Source organism: Enoplosus armatus, chromosome 15, assembly GCF_043641665.1.
Source record: "Enoplosus armatus isolate fEnoArm2 chromosome 15, fEnoArm2.hap1, whole genome shotgun sequence".
Classification (NCBI taxonomy): Eukaryota; Metazoa; Chordata; class Actinopteri; order Centrarchiformes; family Enoplosidae; genus Enoplosus; species Enoplosus armatus.
This window is the reverse complement of record NC_092194.1, coordinates 20428852-20448840: the sequence shown is the minus strand read 5'-3', so window position 1 is coordinate 20448840 and position 19989 is coordinate 20428852. Positions and strand designations below refer to the sequence as shown.

Sequence of the window (19989 nt, the reverse complement as noted above, 5' to 3'; positions counted from 1 at the left end):
TACTGACGAATGCCAAGCTAACGGATACAACAAAGTGAATAACTTCCGGTGGTAGCGTCACTTTAAATTAAACGTCCGCTTTCTTCGTTTTTTGTGGTACATGCTTCTCTTTATATATAAAATATGGGGGGTTTATGTAGCCCGTTTGCAATTTTTTTCAGAATCGATAGCTATGTAATCTATCTTTCAGAACAGATTACTTTTTCACTTATTTTATTTTGAAAGGACAAAAGGAAGTATTATTTCTAGTTTGACGCATACGTTAGCATTCTCTCTTCTCATTGGCTGGCGGCTTGACGCTGTACGTGCGTAGGCGCTTCCTCAACTTGACTAGCAGAACAAGCAAAATAGAAGATGGTGAGTCTGAAATGGCGAAAAGGCCACAATTTCCCACATTTGCAGCTCGCGTTTCGAGCACTTTGCTTGCATGGTGTTGTCTTAGACTAGTTGTCGACGTCAGGAGAGCGACATCATGGTTTCAGCGCGTCCACACTGTCTAAATATCAGGTTTTTTTAGTGAAGCTTCATTCCGAGACGGATCAACGATCACATGACAGCTGACCAGTTTAGTCCCCCAAAATTCAATACAACAAGCCGCAAGCACCCCTAAAGTCGCTTTTTTTCATTTGCATCTTGGTCTTTCGGTTTCTCATGTTTGTACATCAACCATTCTTGTTGTCTGTTTAATCGACATCACGACATTTTTCACTTTTTCTTGTTGGCCAACCAGTTAGCTAGCTTGGCTAACAGGCTAACAGCTACTTTATCTTATGAGACATTTCCCGTGCAGCAATAATGGTGTTTAGCAGCCAGTTACTAACCCGAACTTTACCTGTAAATGATTTCTGAGGTAAGCAAACTAGTTTGACTAAACAGTTTTTACATTAACACTGAAGCTACACGTTATTCATTAGGCTATTCATTCATTTGTCTGTCCTTTTTCCTATCTGGAATTGTCATAGGTTGTTCAGTAGTTTGGTGCCAGACATTTGTAAAAACAAATTTAGGTGCAGTTTGAATCTATGTAACTTCCAGTCTGCACTTTAATTTGCTTCACCACGTGATTTTGCCTTTGCTCACACTCAGTTAGGCAAAAACTGTATATTTGCTTCATCATCATCACTAACCATCAACCATTAACAACTGATTCAACCACATTGTTATTTAACTTTTCTTATTTGTTTTTGAATGATTAATATCTGTCTACTTAATCCATTCACTTTTTAATTTCTAATTTCAGTTTTCCCTTCTTGTCCCAATTCTTTCTTGTCTTTTTTTTTTTTTTTATCTTTTTGTATTTTTTCCCCAATCTTTGATCATGCCTCTTGTCATTCTCTCCCTACACATCCTGCCTTCCTCACTATCTCACCCACTCTCCTCCTCCCACCCCTCCTTGCCTGTCTCCAATCAACCAGGCTGGTCACCGGGTAAGTGCCCTCGCTCTTTGTTGGATCCCTGTTTTCTGCTCGCTCTTCTGCCTGGCACACTAACATGGGACTGGTATTGCACAGCTGTGGAGGGCTGCTGTTTCTGCTGCTAATTCAGCAATTGCAGTGCAGGCATCTGGTGCCCGGCAGGCTATGATGCTTTAATTACACCTTCTCTCGGCTGTTGCCCTAAACAAGAAATTATTTATTACTCATCAATCAAAATAGAAATAAGTCAGAGTATGAAACCTTAAACTCCCATATTAGATTTCAAGAACCTGTATAGAAATCCACTATGATTCAGGTAGGCTTTAAGGTCGCATTTCTGAAGATATTTCACAAATTAAAGTGATCCCTTTTTTGGGAATCCTTAGTAGTGACTCATTTATTTCAAAACAGGAAAAAAAAACTTGTGAATGGAGGCTTTCCACTTCAGAAGTGATTGGACAAATTTGAGAGATTCTTTGGTGAGGAAATCCAATCTGGACCAAGTTTACTGTTTGGTATTTAGAGTGAAAAAACGTTTGATGCATTTACTATAAATTGAGTCACTCAAACTACTTAAAAACTTACCAATTTTTTGACAATCATCAGTCACAGATCCTGGTTTGTCTCAAGATTCACCAGCTGTATGCACTGTTTTATCATCTAAACTGATATAAGATAGAACCCTGACATGTTGGTTTATTTCTCACCAAAGTATTCTTATAACTTCATATAACATTAACATTTACAGCATCTCTCTGCTGGCCAGTGCAGTTATAAGGTTGTTTATGGGTTTCATGTTTAGTATGAACCTTCAAGTTTGTTGGTGTTTGATTCTTATTGACGACTTGTGTTGTGTGAAAACATCATTATCTCGCTCTAAATGTTCTACATCTGCTATTGAGTGTCTGAAATCCAGCTATGTTGATTCAATCCATATTTTTCTGCCATGGGCTGTTTTTTTAGATTATGTAAGAAGGAACATTTACAACCCAGTTTGGATTCAGACACTTAATATACTCAGCTTCTTACTCACAAACATTGCGTATCTACAAGTTTGATCTTTATGAATTACGCCTGTTTATACACAGTACTGAATTAATCTGGATTAAGTTGTTGTTCGGGTGCAATAACATGAGACTGTTTTTATTTTTATATTATTATTTTGGTGGTTTTAAACAAGGTACAAGACAATTTAATAATAACTAACAGAGGAGCACAGTGATCACATCCTGACCTGCGGCATCCCACAGGGCTCTGTCCTCGGACCACTTCCCTTTTCACTGTTCAGATGCTACGAGACAGAGCCTGAACTCTCCTGAGGCTCATTGGTGGGTGACCAACCTGTCTGTGTGTGTCTGTGCGATACTGTCAGTTGGTCCTGGTGTTAGGTGACCTGCACATCCCCCACCGGTGCAACACCCTGCCCGCCAAATTCAAGAAGCTGTTGGTCCCGGGGAAGATCCAGCACATTCTCTGCACAGGCAACCTCTGCACCAAGGAGAGCTATGACTACCTGAAGACCCTCGCTGGAGACGTCCACATAGTCCGAGGCGACTTCGACGAGGTCTGTGTGTGTCTGTAGACAACAATAAAATAATCTAGAGCCTTGCTTAGCAACCTCTAAACACTGCCATGTTCATTACCCAGTTTCTTTAATCAAGGTAGTGGATTCATTCATTTAATGAAATTAATTGGGCTGTCAGTGTGGGTGCAAAATTGAGATTTCAGCACGTGTACACTTAACAACGTGTTGGAGACCAGCAGACTTTTTATTTTACAGAATTTCCAGGAAGAGGTTATGAACTCTGTGAATCTCTGTGCCTGAATATTTAATTGCAAGGAGGAAGAAAATGGATCTCTTGCCAGTACTGAAGACTAATTGCAGTGTAATGAGACTGTAATTGCTCCCTTCTTGCAAATTGAGTTTTACCTGCCAGCTTCACAATTTTTAGAAAAAGTCACACTGAAGAACTGACATCTTTTTATACGGTGTTTAGGTTTTGTCTGGTTAAAACCATGCACATCCGTTTTCAGTAGTAGATCACTAAGTACAAGTGTATTATAACAACAATAGCACTTTCAAATGAAAACAACAGTGCACGAACCTCATTGTTCCCTCTCGTCCCCTCCCAGAACCTGAACTACCCAGAGCAGAAGGTGGTGACAGTGGGCCAGTTTAAGATCGGTCTCATCCACGGCCACCAGGTGATCCCGTGGGGCGACATGGCCAGCCTGGCGCTGCTCCAGAGACAGCTGGATGTCGACATCCTCATCTCCGGGCACACACACAAGTTCGAGGCATTTGAGAATGAAAACAAGTTCTACATCAACCCTGGCTCGGCAACAGGAGCCTACAGCGCACTGGAAAGGTAGGAGAGTGACGAAACCCACCTCCCACTGTAACCACAAAGGCTGGAAATGGGGACAAATAGTGTGATTACAGGTCTTGTTCAAGGTGATTTTTATTATGTGTCTAGATAGGATAGCAACAATATAAACATATTTTAATCACATAAATTGCTTATATGCTAGTTTAAATGCAGCCTCCAAAATAACTGCCTACTTTAAAGGGTCAGTTTACCAAAATTACTACAAAAACACTCTAATCGCATCCATCCATGCAGGTAATTTTGGTTTTATGTGCTGAGGTTGTGACGTAACTGTTTCTGAGACTTCTGCCTCGACCCCAATAGTCAATTTATTTATTTATATACAGCCCAGTATCACAAGTCACAGATTTCCCTCAGTTAGCTCCAATACAATGGAGGTTTCATTAATGCTTCTCATAGCATTAAAAAATGACATTTAACAAATTCAACAGCAGCGTTTTTTGGAAACTACTTTCTATCAAATGAATATGTTTTCTGGAAAGAGACGCTGATGATCTTCTCCAGTGTGACATACAGTACAACAGGTGTAACAGTAGAACCAGACTGACTGTAATTACCAGCAGCCGACCTAAAACACATCTGTCTTCTCTCCTTACAGCAACATCATCCCCTCTTTTGTATTAATGGACATCCAGGCGTCTACAGTGGTGACATACGTTTATCAGCTGATCGGCGACGACGTCAAGGTGGAGAGAATCGAGTACAAGAAATCTTAGAGGAGGAGGAGATGAGTTGGTTTCAGTGGCTCAGTGTATCGTTTCATTCCTTTCCACCAGGGGGCAGCAGCTCCCCTGCAGTCACCACAATGTTAATGCTGTAGCAAACTGTTCAATAACTTAACTCTAAAAGACCTATGTATTATATTGTTTATATGTCATCAGCATTTGCTTGTATCCAAGCTGTCATTTGGTAACTGTAGAGAATGCAATAATGTCACATGTATTTGTTATCAAAAGAAATATTTGGTGCCATTTTCTCTTTTTTTTTTTGTTACTTTCGCCCTCGTCATGTCCCGTACACGTAACCAAAAGGCCTTTAGCTTCATGTAGTCGGCTTTTTTTCATGAATTCCTTCCCCACAATAAAGATCTAATTTCACTCCATCAGTTGTTTTGTCTTAGTTAATACTGAAAATAATAAAACTTGTGCTTATTTGAGGGTGTAAACCATTGATGTAGCACAATATGAAATGCATGCATGTAATGGGTAATACTGTAATTGAAGTAGTAGAGAAGGAACAGTTACTCCAAATATTGTATTTTAATAGTTATCTTTTTAAAGTGTACAATAGATACAATAGAAACCTTAGTTACCATTGAGGAAAATCTCAATTTGGGGTTTTAACTATACAATTACACACAGATTCTGCTTTACTTTAGAGGCATTATTCTTGGATATGACAAACATTTTTTTTAAGTAAGGCATATGGTATTCCCCCACCATAATTATATTGCTGGCATTGTACAGAAGTATTTGAAGGAACATTTAGACCTTCATGTAGAGATGAAATTGACAATAATGGTAAATTAATGGAGTAAAAAGTACACTAAGTATAAAGTAGCAGAAAATGGAAATACTCAAATAAAGTACAAATACCCCAGAATTGTACTTAAGTACAATACCTGAGTAAATCCTTCACTAATACTCTCTGAACACGTGACTTCCTGGAAATGAAGAGAAAAGACCTCTTGCTGCCACTGGGGGGCACCAAACTACAGAATGACCCGGTGCAGGTTTAACAACAAAAACACTGCAAACTGAGCAATCAACTAAACACATTTAAAGCTGAAGTCTTACCAAAATGCGTGTTTGCTCTGTTTTCTGTATTTTAATTTCACAAGTGATTTGTCCATGACCGTAGCCAAGAGGTTTGTTGGCCTCAGCTGAAGCTCACCATTTTTATCAGGTTATAACAACACAAAATGTTATTGTGACAAACTCAAACTTTCAATAGAAAAGTCATAAATCATCCCATTCTCCTGTCGAGAGTGAACTCAAACATTCACTCAGAGAGTCATCCAGTCCTTCCTCCTCCTCTTCCTCCTCCTCCAACAGCTTGATCCTGGCTCCTGGAAACAAAAACATGTAACCAGCTGGACGTGACTTATGAATGGTTTTATATCCATAAACGAATTATATCTATTCGATTAGATGCGCCCTAAAATGTCTGGTACAATAAGATAGATATACAAGGTATTATAAACAGATTTTACAGAAGCTTGTCTACAAAATTTAAATTACCACGTTTGAAGCGTAACAATGAGTAACATTTCGCAGACTTACGTCTTTTTCTTCTCAGTGTGGGTGATGTTGTTGTACTTTTCTTCATCGTTCTTTGTTGTGATACTGATGAGGTGGAAAGCCTGTGATGTTAATGAAACAGTGGAGTGTTACATGTGCTCACAAGTACTTTTCATGGCACATTCAACATTTAATTTGTGATTGTGTAATCGCCTTGAAAATACGTCTTCATAATCTCCTTTAAATCATGTTTTTGTGCGTAAACATCTGTTGAAGATGCGTGCCCCACCTGGCTTGCCTGTTTGGGAGTTTTGGAAGAAAGGATTTCCCAGGATTCCTTGCACTAGTGTTCATCTTCTCCTTGTGTTTTGCCCTAGAAGGAACTTTATGTTTATCGCTCTCGTCAGTCCCCGGTGAGGAAACAGGAGTCACAACAACGTCGTCTCTTTCAGGGTTGTAGCCTACGAACAGAGTCACGATAAACATGGTGTTAACACTTTTGTTTATTTAGGGTTAGTCAAGGTTTATAGTCTATAGTCATTTTAATAGACTACAGTTTTATAGTGGGAACCAGTACTACAGAATTATAGGACGCCTTCTGGTTTATATGGTAAAACATAATCTGAGAGGTATACTTGTTAGCCCACGTATTGCTTTATAGGTCAAGCTGTCAGAAAGGCTAAACGAGGCTTGGACACACCTCGTCTGTTTGTTCTTTTCTCACCTGCTCGTATACACCTGTGCAGCACGTTCATGTAGTGTTGGGTGATGAGGTTACGCACGTGTGCGGTGCTGTAGGAAGCTGCAATGGTGTACAGATACTCCTTCTGAGCTGGTGTTAGCGCTGTGTGCTGAGAGGCAGACAGAGGTCAGGTTTCACTGCTGGGATTCACACCCAGACACTGATCCATTTACTGTGTATTACTGTTACTTACATCAGTTGTAGAAGTTCTAACATGAAGTCAAAGGTAGTTGAACTTGCAGTTTTTACCTTCAGAAACGGGGCTGCGGTCATGGTTTTGGGGATTTGTACGGCCGTTTCGTGTCGGACTTGTGGCTCACATCTTGCAGCTGGTGGTCTGTTGATTTTCAAACCATTACTGAAGGTTGCGCTTGCATCTTTTAATGCTGTTACCAGAGAGAAAACAGATTTGTGCCTCAGTGACCGGTTGAGTGTGTTTGCTGAGAGGCAGGATATCAGGAACTGAAGGTCTCAGTATGTTGGCATTCATGATGTTTCACTTGTTTGTCCACTAACAGTGACAGAGGTAGTTGAGTGAAGAATTAAAAGGGAGAGAACAATTCAAACCCTGCCTACTCTCACACATCACACTGGCTGTTTGCTGCATAAAATGGGCGTAATTGTCTGTTTGAGAAAGTTACAAAAATGGTCAAATACCACCAATATCTGACAGTCCAACAAGCAGTTTGTTTGAAGCATACTGGGACCTTTATGTATGACAGTATGCATGTTTCCAGCCGTGGGTTTTTATATTTTTAATTTCTGCAATAAAAAATCTGTCCAATAGTCCAACAGAAACAGACATCATGAATAAATGACGTTGGACATGACGCATGTGACTTAAACGTCCACTGAAAAGAAATCAGAGCTTGCTAGCTAGCTAACATGTTAGCTAGATAACATGATGTATGTATCTATACATGTATGTCTGAGAGCTAAATGGTACTTTCCCATCCTGTAATAGCTGCTGTATAATTAATTCCCAGCTAACTCCAGTTTACTCTTAAAAACAAGTACTAACATTGTACTGTTGTTGCTTTGAGTGCCTTGTTGTCTCGCTGAGACTTTTTTGAGTGTAAACCTATCAATTGTCATTCAGTCAGTTTGGGCTCAGTATGTCAACTCTGTACCAAACCTTTTTTTATTTCATTTCTTTTGAAAGAAAGAGGTGATATTAGGCTTTTAAAGCTGTCCAAGTGTTTTGTGTATTTTTGTACACGTGAGCCAAAACCGAAGGCTTGTATGTGAGCTTAGTTAAACTGCTTCTAATTAGAAAACAGCACGAGTGTAACCGATCAGGCGTGACCCAGGTCAGGTTCAGGTCTAGGATTTCACCTGGTTTCCACGTCTCTCCTCACACTGCAGTGTCCCCAATAAAAACCCTGCCTATTGGGTTTCAAAGCAGACAGGATACTAGACATGTTTTGTTTATTTAACAAGAAGATCAAATCTGAAATTTGACCCAAGGGAAGATGGTGAAATAGTCAGAATATGGTGGATTCAATATGCTGAATAAAGAGGTGACTCAGAGGTCGTTATTTGTGTTTCCTCTTATTTCTGCTTGCACTTTCTTTAATGCTGACCTGTTTATTTTTAATACAACCTGTATTTTTATAGGATTTAAACTTACCCATGTTTGATTCATTCATCCCAGTACCCCTGCAACATAAAGGTTTCATCAGCATCATCGCAAACTCACTGGTTAGAAATATATAATACTGACATATGTGAATTAACTGGATTTCATTACAGGTGCTATTATCCTCAAACTATTATTAAATCATTAATTTACCTTGGCAAAGCCTCAATCTGATGGAGCCTGTGGACCGTCCGACTTTCTGCAAATGTCACCTGTTTTTTCATGTTGGGAAGCCGCACAAAGACACAGTCGAGTGTCCTCTGGACGAGCAGCAGCAGCCAGCTTAGCTCCTGTTTAAGACATATCCGTGCACACTGAGGTCAGTCCAGATAATTAAAGCAAGGAGGGTGTCTTTCTAAGGACCTTAAAGGCCAGTGGGTGTGTCCTTTCCCACAAAGCTCCAGCTAGCTGAAACAAACAGGGGAAAATAACAAACATTTGAAGTTAAAGTGAGCAGGAAAATGTCCTGGATGAAACAGTCAATAAGACTTTTATGCCTTTATCCCCAAACAGGAAAGTGCAGGTATGAAAAATGAAAGAATGAATAAATGTTTTGTCAGGTACATTTTTATTCATTTATTTACTTTAATTTATGATCAAATACTTGCAAATCCAATGACATTACCATCGGCCCCAGCTGTGCTTATTCACCATTGTGAGCATGTTAGCATTTAGCTCAAAGAACCACTGCACCTGAGTACATGCTAGCATGGCTGTAAACTCGTTAGTCTTGTTATTATCATATTCTTATGTCACAACTTGCTATATTCATCTGCATCTATAGTATTTAGATTTTTATAATATGATTTCTACATATCGATATCTTCATCTTGTGTTTTATATCTCTTCATCACTCAGCTCCTGATTAGAGATATACAACAGCGATATTCAAACAAAAAGCTCTGTTGAAACTGGACTCTGATCTGGATTACATTCAAGGCTCCTGTAAAACACGTGGGGGGAAAGAAACAAAATACCACTGCAACCACATAAAAGCTCATTTGAACTCACCAGCCGGTGGTGAAGTGGCATTTCAGCTTCACCCTCTGATGTTCGAACAATCACACTTATTTAACTTCTTTCTAATTCACTGTGTCTTTTGGGATTTAAAGGAACATCCAGCTCTTCTACACGAACAGTTGGATAATGGATAACCCCCGTGCTCTCCGTGTGGAGGGTGTGGGAATATCCCCAATGAATTCCTAATGGCTTTCTTTCCCAGAATTCTTTCCATGAAGGGGAATTTTCTTTTCAGCATCGGACACACCCAGACAAACCCCACACACTGTGCACTGAGATGAATCCAGCATACACTGTAAAGAAATCAACATGATATACGTCAAGGAACATGGTCGACATGATTGATGATGCAGTAAATGATCTAAACAAATCAAATGTTACTCAGTCGTGGAGACGGACTCATGTTCAATGAAACACCAAACTGTCAATATATACGTTTCACATTTGAATTTGTTTTGGATATTAAACGTTGTGACATTTTCACAACAGCGAAAGTATTTTACACACACAACTGAAGGTTTTTCCACTTGCAAACAACTTTCCACTTATGACTGAGAACCATGGCACGCCTGTTCTGTGCATATCTAATATTAGACAGATGCCTGAAGGCGTAGGTAAACAATCACGCCCGCTCACTTACCTGCGTGTTTCCTCCTTGTACCAGCAAACAAAGAATGATGAAACATTTATTGTATTTAACATTTATTTTTCTTCCCTTGTGGGCAACACAACAAGATGTAAACACAGCACTGATATATTATACTTGCTCCAGGAACATGGAGGAGATTTCCACCTTGTGACCGTAGAGATCTGCTGGGATTGTAAACTGAGAGCATGTCTGAGATGTGCTGTGGAGCCAGACCAGCAAGTGCTTTGTAAACCAAAAGGAAGATTTTGAACTATATTCTGACAAAAAACAAAACAAAACAGGTAACCAACGAAGGTTTTGGAGGACTGGAGTTATATGATCTGATCTTTTTGCCCTTGTTGTAATCTCTGGATTGTTTTGTTTGAAACAGAGAATTGCTATTCAGCTCCCCTTTTAGCTGTGTTTTGGTCTCCACCAAGGTTTTCTAGCTGCTAATTGCTCCATTATGTTCACCAGCGAGCCTCTAACTGTGCCTGTTTGGTGCTGAGCAGGTAGCGTGAAGTGGGTTTACAGCTTGTTTGTTGAAAACAGCCGATAACAACGCTGATGAGAGTAACAGTAAAGCTGTGGTTGTAAAAGAAAAACAATAAACTGAAAGATGCTAAAATGCTACGTAGAGCTGAGTGGGACTACAAAGTCAGGTTAATATAAAAGTATTGATTAGAACAGCATTAAGGTGCCCTTACTGTAATGGCAAAGGAAAAAGCTCATAACAGAATCTGACACTCTGCCTGCAGTGACCTCATAACGAAAGCAGCAGGACAGCAGCAGCTTCAGTCCTCCGTCAGGATGCCTTCAGGCGCAGCACTGGTCAGCTCAGAGAATACGTGATCACTTTAATTGTGAGAGTCAAATGGAAGCAAATGGACTCACGCTCACAACTGTGTAAAGTAGGAGGGAAACTCGAGCCGTTAAGTAGCCTGTATAGACAACTGTATTGAAAATAGAAACTGTTCCCTGAGACACGTGTGAGACGCAAGACTGTGGCAGAAATGAAAGATCTTTAGATTCCAGGCAGCTATTGCTTTCCTTAATCACAGGTGTTACTAATAACATTAACGATGGCTCTGTTCTGTGCAAGTGTCCCAGTAATAATAATAATAATAATAATAATAATAATGATAATACACTTTATTTGTATAGCACTTTTCTTGGTTGCAGAAAAAACCAGCAGATAAAAACCAAACACAATAAAAACAACAGAAGCATCAAACAGCATAAAACACTGAGGAATAAAATCAAGTTAAAACTGTAAAATGGCAAGAGTAGGAACACAGAATCATGTATTTAATATTCACAAACGCTTTCCTACAAAGGAAGGTTTTAAGAAGAGATTTAAAAGATGCTAATGATGTAGCCTGTCACAAGGCAGGATCAAGGAACAACCAGCTGCATCCACTGGTGTCAGAGAACGGCCAGTAACAGTGAGCCAGCATGCACAATACCAGCACTCTGACACTGCGGCAGCCATCATTCATTATATTATTATTATTATTATTATAAGCCATAGTAGTGGTAGCAGTTGTAGTTTTAATAATTGTGTTGTTACTGTGGCTCTTCTCAACATGATGCAACAGCTTTCACTTTACCAGCCGGACTTCTAAAGGAAAACGAAAGTACAGTGCTGTTGATGATGTTATGGGAAAACCCTTTGCCTGCTATTCATAAGGGATCACAGAGCTGCTGACTCTCACATAAATAGCCCTCAGTAGGAGCGTGCACTACTTCAGAGTGAAACCACAATCTGTGTGAACCCATTCAAACTAAGAATGATGAACAAAAAGTGGCCTTTTGGAGGAAGAGGTAAACCTCAGAGGAACGGCAGCAAGAGATGTTTAATAGAGAGCAACAACAACGACATACAAGATGGTGAGTGCCTGCTGTTATTATTATTATTATTGTTATTATCAGTGGGCTTTATTTGCGTGGTTTATATGTACTAGTGAGCTATTTTTTATTTGGACTATCAGTGTTATCCTCACCTACTATCGTCTGTCTTGTTAGTTTAAATCTTTATTTTAACACAATCAATCCAAGTTGGTTAGATATAATTGTAAAACCTATTTTCTCATGTGTGTGTGAAATGTTCAGTGCAGGACCTTTGAAAACTGAGTTAATAACAAAAGCCATAAAAACAACACTGGATTGTTCAAACTATTGGAGTAATATTAGGAAAACTGTGATACTGCAGTCCAGTTCAGACCAGTTCAGACTAGATCAAACAGTGGCACGGCCTCTGGTGTTAATATCATGCATGATGGAGAGTCCTGTGTTCCTAAACAAACAACCTGAGGAATGTGAATGTGTGACAGCAGGCTGACGCAGGTCGTCACTTTTCTTCCAGCGTGTGCCAGTCGTGTAGCTTGTTCGTGTCATTTGATTTGATTTGATTCCCTCGTCCTTCCATAAAACAAACCTGTTAGTCTGCTTTGACACAACAACTGAGCGTAAAACCACGCTTGACAGCCAAGAACCCGATGAACCAGAGTAGGTTTTCACATACAAGCAACTTGCCTTGGTGTTGTGGTGCAAAGTCAGAGAAAAGAGAACAAGTACGGTAAAAGTCAAGAGTGGTAAATATGAAATAGAAATGCCTATTTATGCTGTGTGTGCTAACCCTTTGCTTGTTTTGGGCAACATAGAGCTCCTATTAGGCACAGCAGTACTTTGAGCTAAAAGCTAAAGTTAGCATGCTAAAATGGTCAAAACACAAGAGGAAAGAGAGAAAACAAAGTCAAAAAAACCTGAACAACTAAAACAGTAACAACATGATTACTGTGATGCTTTATTATAAGAATTAGAAGAGAAAGACTATAATAAGAGTCGAGCCATGCTAGCAGCTCTGTGAGGCTGTACTTAGGCACAGTGGTACTTTGAGCTAAAAGCTAAAGTTAGCATGCTAAAATGGTTAAAACACAAGAGGAAAGAGAGAAAACAAAGTCAAAAAAACCTGAACAACTAAAACAGTAACAACATGATTACTGTGATGCTTTATTATAAGAATTAGAAGAGAAAGACTATAATAAGAGTCGAGCCATGCTAGCAGCTCTGTGAGGCTGTACTTAGGCACAGTGGTACTTTGAGCTAAAAGCTAAAGTTAGCATGCTAAAATGGTCAAAACACAAGAGGAAAGAGAGAAAACAAAGTCAAAAAAACCTGAACAACTAAAACAGTAACAACATGATTACTGTGATGCTTTATTTATTTATTTACCATCCACAGAGGCATCCCGTTAGCATGGCTAGAAATTCTGTCATAAAAACTGCTTGGTGATGTGGACAAGACCAATTAGAAAATAAAACATTATTGCTATTGCTATTTAACACTCATAAGGATTGAGTGAACTGAAAACTAAACTTAAAATATAACTTTTTTTCGTAGGTTACGACCAGGCATATACCGGGTACAACAACCCCTCGGCTCAGAACCGCTACAACACCCACAAGGAACAGACTGAAGAAGAGATCACACAGGAACTAGCTGAACTTCTAGGTCTTCTCCCCGATGCCAACACCTCTGAGGATGGATCTTGTTGCTCAATGCGGCCTGAGTTCAAGTCACAGAACCTGATACAAAGATCTGTGGCCCAGCACTTCCCAAAGCCACCGGCAGATCTGGACCAGAACCTTCAGGAGCACCTGTCAAACGTGCAGGAAACTGTGCACAAAGAGCTTGTGAAGCTGGATCCCCTGTTGACAGCTCGAGGGTTGATGGGAGATCTGATTGATTGCTACCATCGTCAGACATTTGATCACCTCGACGATCTACTCCAGAACATCAGCTCCTCCCAGAATTCCTTTGTGCTGATGAATTGGGTCCTACATACATATCTGAGGTATCTATCTCTGCGTTTGTAATAACATAACATCCTATTATGTTGGATTGTGTTTACTATGTCTTGGCTGACTCCAGGAAGTTAAGGAAGTGTTGTCAATTGTTGTTTTGGACTTTTGGATTAAACAAACAAGATATAACGTTTTAATTAGAGAGCTTTAGAGGTGCTGGTAGATGTGAGGTATTTTGTTATTATTGGACAGAGCCAGGCTAGCTGTTTCCCCCTGTTTCCAGTCTTTGTGCTAAGCTAAGCTAATCACCTGCTGGCTGTAGCTTCATATTTATCTACATCTAAACATATGCATGTAAACATTCTTACATTTTTACAATCGTCCTTTTGTATTCTGAATAACTGTTATTATTTTTGAATAGTCAGCCATTAGACACAGGAGTGAAACATGCTGCTGCTCGCTTCTGATGTTGGTATTTGTGGTACTTTCCCAGTCAGGAGCTGCTTGGTCACCCTGAACTTCAAGAAACAGATCCCATAAAAAATGCCGACCTCCTGCTGTTGACAGAATGGACAAGAAAAGCAAAGGACAAACTGCTTCAAAGTGTGCAGGTAAGAATATTAAATCTTACATTGTTAGGGCTGTTTATGCTTCAGGAATCAGTATTTCATGCAAGAGAGAATTAGTCAGAATTAGTCCGGGTTTACCAGAAGGGATTATTGATAACTATTTGCCTGAAAAAAAAAATTGCAGTAACTACAAAACAGACCTAAAAACCAAGCCTAAATAGCCACTGACATAAATGGGGTGGACAATATAATAGAAACACCTGTCAGCTGAGTCCAGGTTACTGCTCTGAGGAAAACCATATATGCTTCTGAGGTATTTCTGTGTCTCTTTTTGTCCACAGAAAGAAGTCAGAGGGTTCTTGGAGAAAATCCTGCAGATCGAGAGAAGCCAAGAAAGTTGTGATCATGAGGAAGCTTGCATGAGACTTTATGTGGACATTATTCAGGTACTTAGTACTTTTCTTAATTTATTTGTCTTTATCTTATACTTGTTGTATAATAATTTATAATAATATTGTTTATTTTTTTTGTTTCTCTTTAAGTGCATTGAGGCCATGCCGAAAGAAGCACAGAAAATAAGCTCAAAACTGTCTGATCTCGTCCGGGAGGTTTGTTTCCAAGAGCTGCTGAGGTTTCTGCAGAGGTGAGTGTCCGCGTCCACCTCAGGGATGAATTATCTATCTACACAGATTTCCAACCAGACTCTACATAAAAACACAACGATTATTTCGAAATTTCATCATGAAGATCTGAGACCTTGATTTTGCCCTTGTAATGAAATGAACATGAAGATCACCAATTAAACTCAGTATGTTGCTTTGTCTTTGGTTTGTAGGTACGCCGCTGAGCAGACTGAGGTTCTTGGAAAAAAAGCCAAAATGGACAAACCAGAAACGATACACTTCTTCAAGACTTTGAAAACTTGTAAAGAACTCAAGTGAGTATTTGAGCACTTTTCTCTCTTATAGAACTAATCAAATATGAACTAAAACCTGTTACTATTCCTTAAGCCATATTAATAAAAACAAACAGCCAATGTATGTATGAATGCAGTTAAAACATACGAATCACCACAGGATGTACAGTACATAGCTAAAAGGCAAAGTACTGTGAGAAAATAAATACGATGATGTTTCCTCTCAGGCAGTATATCCAGACCAAAGGTAACGACATCACAAGATCCCTTCACCAGCAAACTGTGGAGACGCTTGTAAACATGGAGGCTTTTACTTTGAAACTTCTGAAGGAGATTGTCGCTGACATTGCAGAGGTAGCTGTTCAACTTAATAACAAATATACTGTTTTCTTTCTGACGTTTATGCATATATTTCTATTGAGCACGAAAGTTACACATTTCAAAATAACAAGTTTTAATGTTTTGTTAAATCATAATCTCTGTCTCACAGAGCTGCCTCAAGAGTTACTTCAAAAGGGGGAACAAGCAATTCTCCCTGATCAACACAGTAAAGGAGCATTTCCCAAAGCTGCGGTGGTGTCAGGATATACAAAAGGTACGTTAGAAGTCTGAGCTTTAACATTTCCTACAGTAAAGGGGGAAAGTCCTTTTCCACGATTTCTTTTTGATGTATCTATATTTAAGTACTCATCGCAGCCTTTTCTTCCAGATGTTTGTGTCTAGATATTTTTGTGTTGCTTTGGGTGCTGTTGTTGTTCTTCTGGACAAAAACCAAACGGTGTCTGTGTCTTTGTGTCTTTGTGTCTCTCAGAGAGTGATGGATGAAGCATACGAGCTCATCGTTCACATTTACCTCAAACATCTTGTCCGAAGCAGCCAGAGCAGTCTGAGGAAGCGCTGGAGTGCTGACGTCGGGCAAACAGTCGCCGAAGATGCTGACATACTTCAGTACGCCATCTCAGACCTGGTGAGATCCACATTCTGGTGTTACTCGTTGGAAACAGACCGCTTGTCTTATGTCTTCAAAATCTGTCCTCAACGTAATTCCTGACCTGTATGTGTCGTGTTGTATCAGGCCCCTGATGTCCAAAAGTGGAACCACATGCTGCTGAAAACCACAGAGCTGCTGGAGTGCAGAGACACAGAGGCGGTGAAGGTCGTAGTTGCAGGCATGCAGAAGGAAAGTCTCACATGGAGGTAAATCATTCTGATGTTTCTTAGGCACATCTGTGTCCAGTAGTCCAGTTTTCCAGCTGTTTTGTTTTGGCTGTCTGTGTATGTTTAGAAGGACTGCCCTGTAATCAGAAACACCCAAAGACTTAAAATCTGTTCTTTTAAACCAGAGGAATTAGAGGAACTGCTTCTTACTAACTCTTCCTGGTGTCTTGTCCTTAACTGCAGTGTGGACCTGGAGCTCCTGCCTGCCCTTCTGCAATGGAAGGGTCTTTCTGGATGGCAGGTCAGGGAGGTCCTGGACGCCCTCCCGGGGGACCAACCCAGACCCAGACCTGTTTCCTGGTACTCCTGTCTTCCCTGCTGTTGAAGCCTGGAGCTGATCTACGAAGGATCAACGGCAACAAGCAAAGAGGACAGAGCTGATTGTCCAAAACGTTTGAGACACTGTTCAGATCATCTGAATCCTGTTAAAACTCCGTTACTGATGTCGCTTCTTCAGTCTGATCTAAAGGCAGAGATGTAGCTAAAGAGACACGTTACAGAGGGGTTTATAAGTTAGTGTTGTTCTCATTTCAGAAAAGGTTAACTGGATTTTGTTTCATATTGTTTGCCAAAATTTCTAATTTTTAAGCAAACAGAAACTTTGTAAAATGACAAAGATCAACACGCTTCACAAAGCGGCGGGATTGCTAATATGCTAATCTATGCATCGGTAGGGTTCTTTTTTTGTCTCTTCAGCTTTAAAACCAGAAAAATGTATGTAAAAAAAAAACAAAATATACTTTGGTTTTATAGGTTGTTAAAGTTTTTTACGTATGTACGTTTTTAAATATTTAGGCAGATTATAGTTTAGAGAATATTAGATGATGTGTCAGGGTGATTGCACACCGTTAACGGTAATATTTGGTTTAGTGCAAAAGACCTGTATGTGATATTTTAGCTGAACTTCATAAAAGGCAAGATGTTTTTTGTTAAGCTCTGACAATCAAAAGACAAGAACAAACTATGTTAAGGGGTTGAATTAAAGGGAAAGGTCCTCTTCTTTGTTCTGTTATACAGTTACAAAACTTCTCTTTTCTTTTGTTTCAAATCCTCAGTTTTTTGTTTACTTTTAGAGTACGTACCTTCTTTTGCTTTGTGTACTGTAGGTACAAAAAAAGTAAAAAAAATACACTCATAACTGCACTCATAATGACGCACTGTCTGTATTGATTATGATTATTTTGTATTATTTATTAAGTTTATTAATTTAATTTTTTATATTAATACATACCAGTATTCACTGGCCTACAAACAAACATATAATATCAAACTTTACTGTCAAAAGCAGCAAAAGTTTCTTCTGTTTTACTTACTTAAACACGTCTGAATTATACTTGAACTACAGATTCTGTTCAAACTTGAAACTTTTTAGCTTCTTCAGGAGTTGTGCTGTGAACTTTATGATTTATATGTCTTCTCATCTGAGATCGATAAATGCGATCGGGGTGAAAAATCATTCTACATGCTAAATTTTTCAATGATGCATTCCACTGAAACTACAGAGGGTACTGTTTGTGTACTGTGTTGGTTCACTGGTTTTAATTCCCTCTTTAATCCCAGTAGATCGTCGATTTTTCTGCCTCAATGTTTTTGTATTTTCTTAATGTTATATACTGTATTCTTCTATGGTGATTATGTCATTATGCATATATATTATAGATTGGGTTGCAGGGACACAAAAAGCACTTTTCTTTTTCTTCTAGCAATGTAATAAATAAACTTCAGCATGATTCAAACATCTGATTTTGGCTTCATTGTACCACCACTAGATGGAGACTAATGTCACTTTACCAAAATGGGACTTGATGAGAAATGCTCCGCAACACTGACCCCACTGACTGGCTCCCTCGACACAAAACAGATCCCAGAACAGTGGTTCTCAATCTGGGGGATGAGGCCTCTCGATGGGTCCCAAGATAAATGTGAGGGGCCACAAGATGATTAAAGGAATAGGAATAGGAATTATGTTACACGAAATTATTTTTTTTCTCAAATTTGTGTTTTTGTCTGATGAAATACTGGATACTTTTACTCCTTCTGGCCTAAAAATAATAATAAACTGCTCACAACTCATGACCACACAAAGGCCATATAACCTGCAAAGAGGACCCACAAGTACACTTGGCTTTGTTTTTAGGGGTCACAAGCCAAAATCATGAGTTCATGAGCAAAATACATAAACATGCAGTGCTGTAAAAGACAACGGAACGTAACGGAACCAGATATTAAGCAGTACAAACAATATTTGGGAAATCATTAGAAGTTATAGTGAACAAGAGTCTACAGCCATGCTAGCAGCTCTGTGAGGCTGTAGTTGTACAGTAGTTCCTTCAGCTAAATGCTAATGTCAGCATGCTAACAATAACAACACTAACATGCTGATTTTTTAAGCAGGTATTATGTTATGCTAACATGGCTAATTAGCACAGGCCGATGAGAATGTTATTAGTCTTCTTCTGGTCATAAACCAGAGATTTGGACAAATTAAAAATTTGGCGTGTGAGTCAAAGTCAAGGGAACACCGAAACTATTCAAATTACCTCTGAAGGGCGACATATGTGTGTGAATCACATTTCATGGCTATTAATCCAATAGTTTTTTGAGATGTTTCACTCTAAACCACGAATGTCAACCACATGGTGGAGCTTAAAAGTCAGGGGATCACCAAAGTCAGTAGGATTCATCGTCTTGGGAACATGAATGTCTGTACAACAGAAAAACCAGTAGCTGTTGAGATATTTCAGTCTGGACCAAAGTGGTGGACCGACTGACAGACAGACTGACAACCGTAGAGCCGTACCACTAACATGGCAAATAATTGTTGAGAAAAAAAAAACGCTTTTATTTAATTTCAGCTTTTCACAATCTAGTAAAGACTCAACACTGATAATAATACTAGCAAACCGCTGAATCACAGGCTGATAAACCCGGTGATTCAGGGGTTTGCTCAGAGACACCTTGGCTGCCATCTTTGAACCAGTAGCTCACGGCAGGAAAGCACTGTGGATTTCCTCTTAAGCAGCTTCCAGTTACTGGTCAGCCTGAATATTCCCAGTACAGTTTCCCGCCAAAGGCTTTAATGAGCGTATCTTCCTTCACTCCGTTCCACTTTCCAAAGAAAACTTGTAGCTGTGATCCTCGTCTTCCTGAGCACATCCTTCCTCTTACACCAGTAAACACAGACAGACTATAAACAAAACACTACACGCTGACAGTAACGTGCAGCGGCACCCTGTGCAGACTCATATCCTTCCCCTGCTTTGAGGAACAGCAATAACTCAGGAATAATAAACTGGAAAACGCCTCGGCTCAGCGAGTACGGCCTCTATTTCCACATGAGAGGGTCAATGATTTCCTGGGATTGTTCAGGATTTGGCTGCTTGTGATGTTGTTGAGTCTTTGAATA

The 19989-nt window shown here is 39.5% G+C and overlaps 3 protein-coding genes across 3 annotated transcripts; 2 read left to right on the top strand and 1 right to left on the bottom strand.

The window, feature by feature from the left end:
* Positions 1-313: 313 nt before the first annotated feature.
* Positions 314-4907, top strand: vps29 (VPS29 retromer complex component). The gene is made up of 4 exons (XM_070920292.1): positions 314-357; positions 2788-2979; positions 3549-3784; positions 4404-4907. Exons 1-4 carry the CDS (start codon positions 355-357, stop codon positions 4519-4521), a joined length of 549 nt encoding a protein of 182 aa, XP_070776393.1. The 5' UTR covers positions 314-354; the 3' UTR covers positions 4522-4907.
* A 687-nt stretch (positions 4908-5594) lies between these two features.
* Positions 5595-8650, bottom strand: LOC139298195 (protein FAM216A). Its single transcript, XM_070921106.1, has 7 exons — positions 8580-8650; positions 8418-8446; positions 7037-7173; positions 6770-6896; positions 6335-6506; positions 6088-6167; positions 5595-5873 (listed from the first exon to the last, which is right to left on the bottom strand). Exons 1-7 carry the CDS (start codon positions 8648-8650, stop codon positions 5764-5766), a joined length of 726 nt encoding a protein of 241 aa, XP_070777207.1. The 3' UTR covers positions 5595-5763.
* Positions 8651-11798: 3148 nt separating this feature from the next.
* Positions 11799-17733, top strand: LOC139298080 (exocyst complex component 3). The gene is made up of 11 exons (XM_070920916.1): positions 11799-11964; positions 13477-13930; positions 14374-14491; positions 14791-14895; positions 14992-15092; positions 15285-15386; positions 15593-15719; positions 15856-15960; positions 16177-16332; positions 16441-16562; positions 16767-17733. Exons 1-11 carry the CDS (start codon positions 11865-11867, stop codon positions 16906-16908), a joined length of 1632 nt encoding a protein of 543 aa, XP_070777017.1. The 5' UTR covers positions 11799-11864; the 3' UTR covers positions 16909-17733.
* The last annotated feature ends 2256 nt before the right edge of the window (positions 17734-19989 follow it).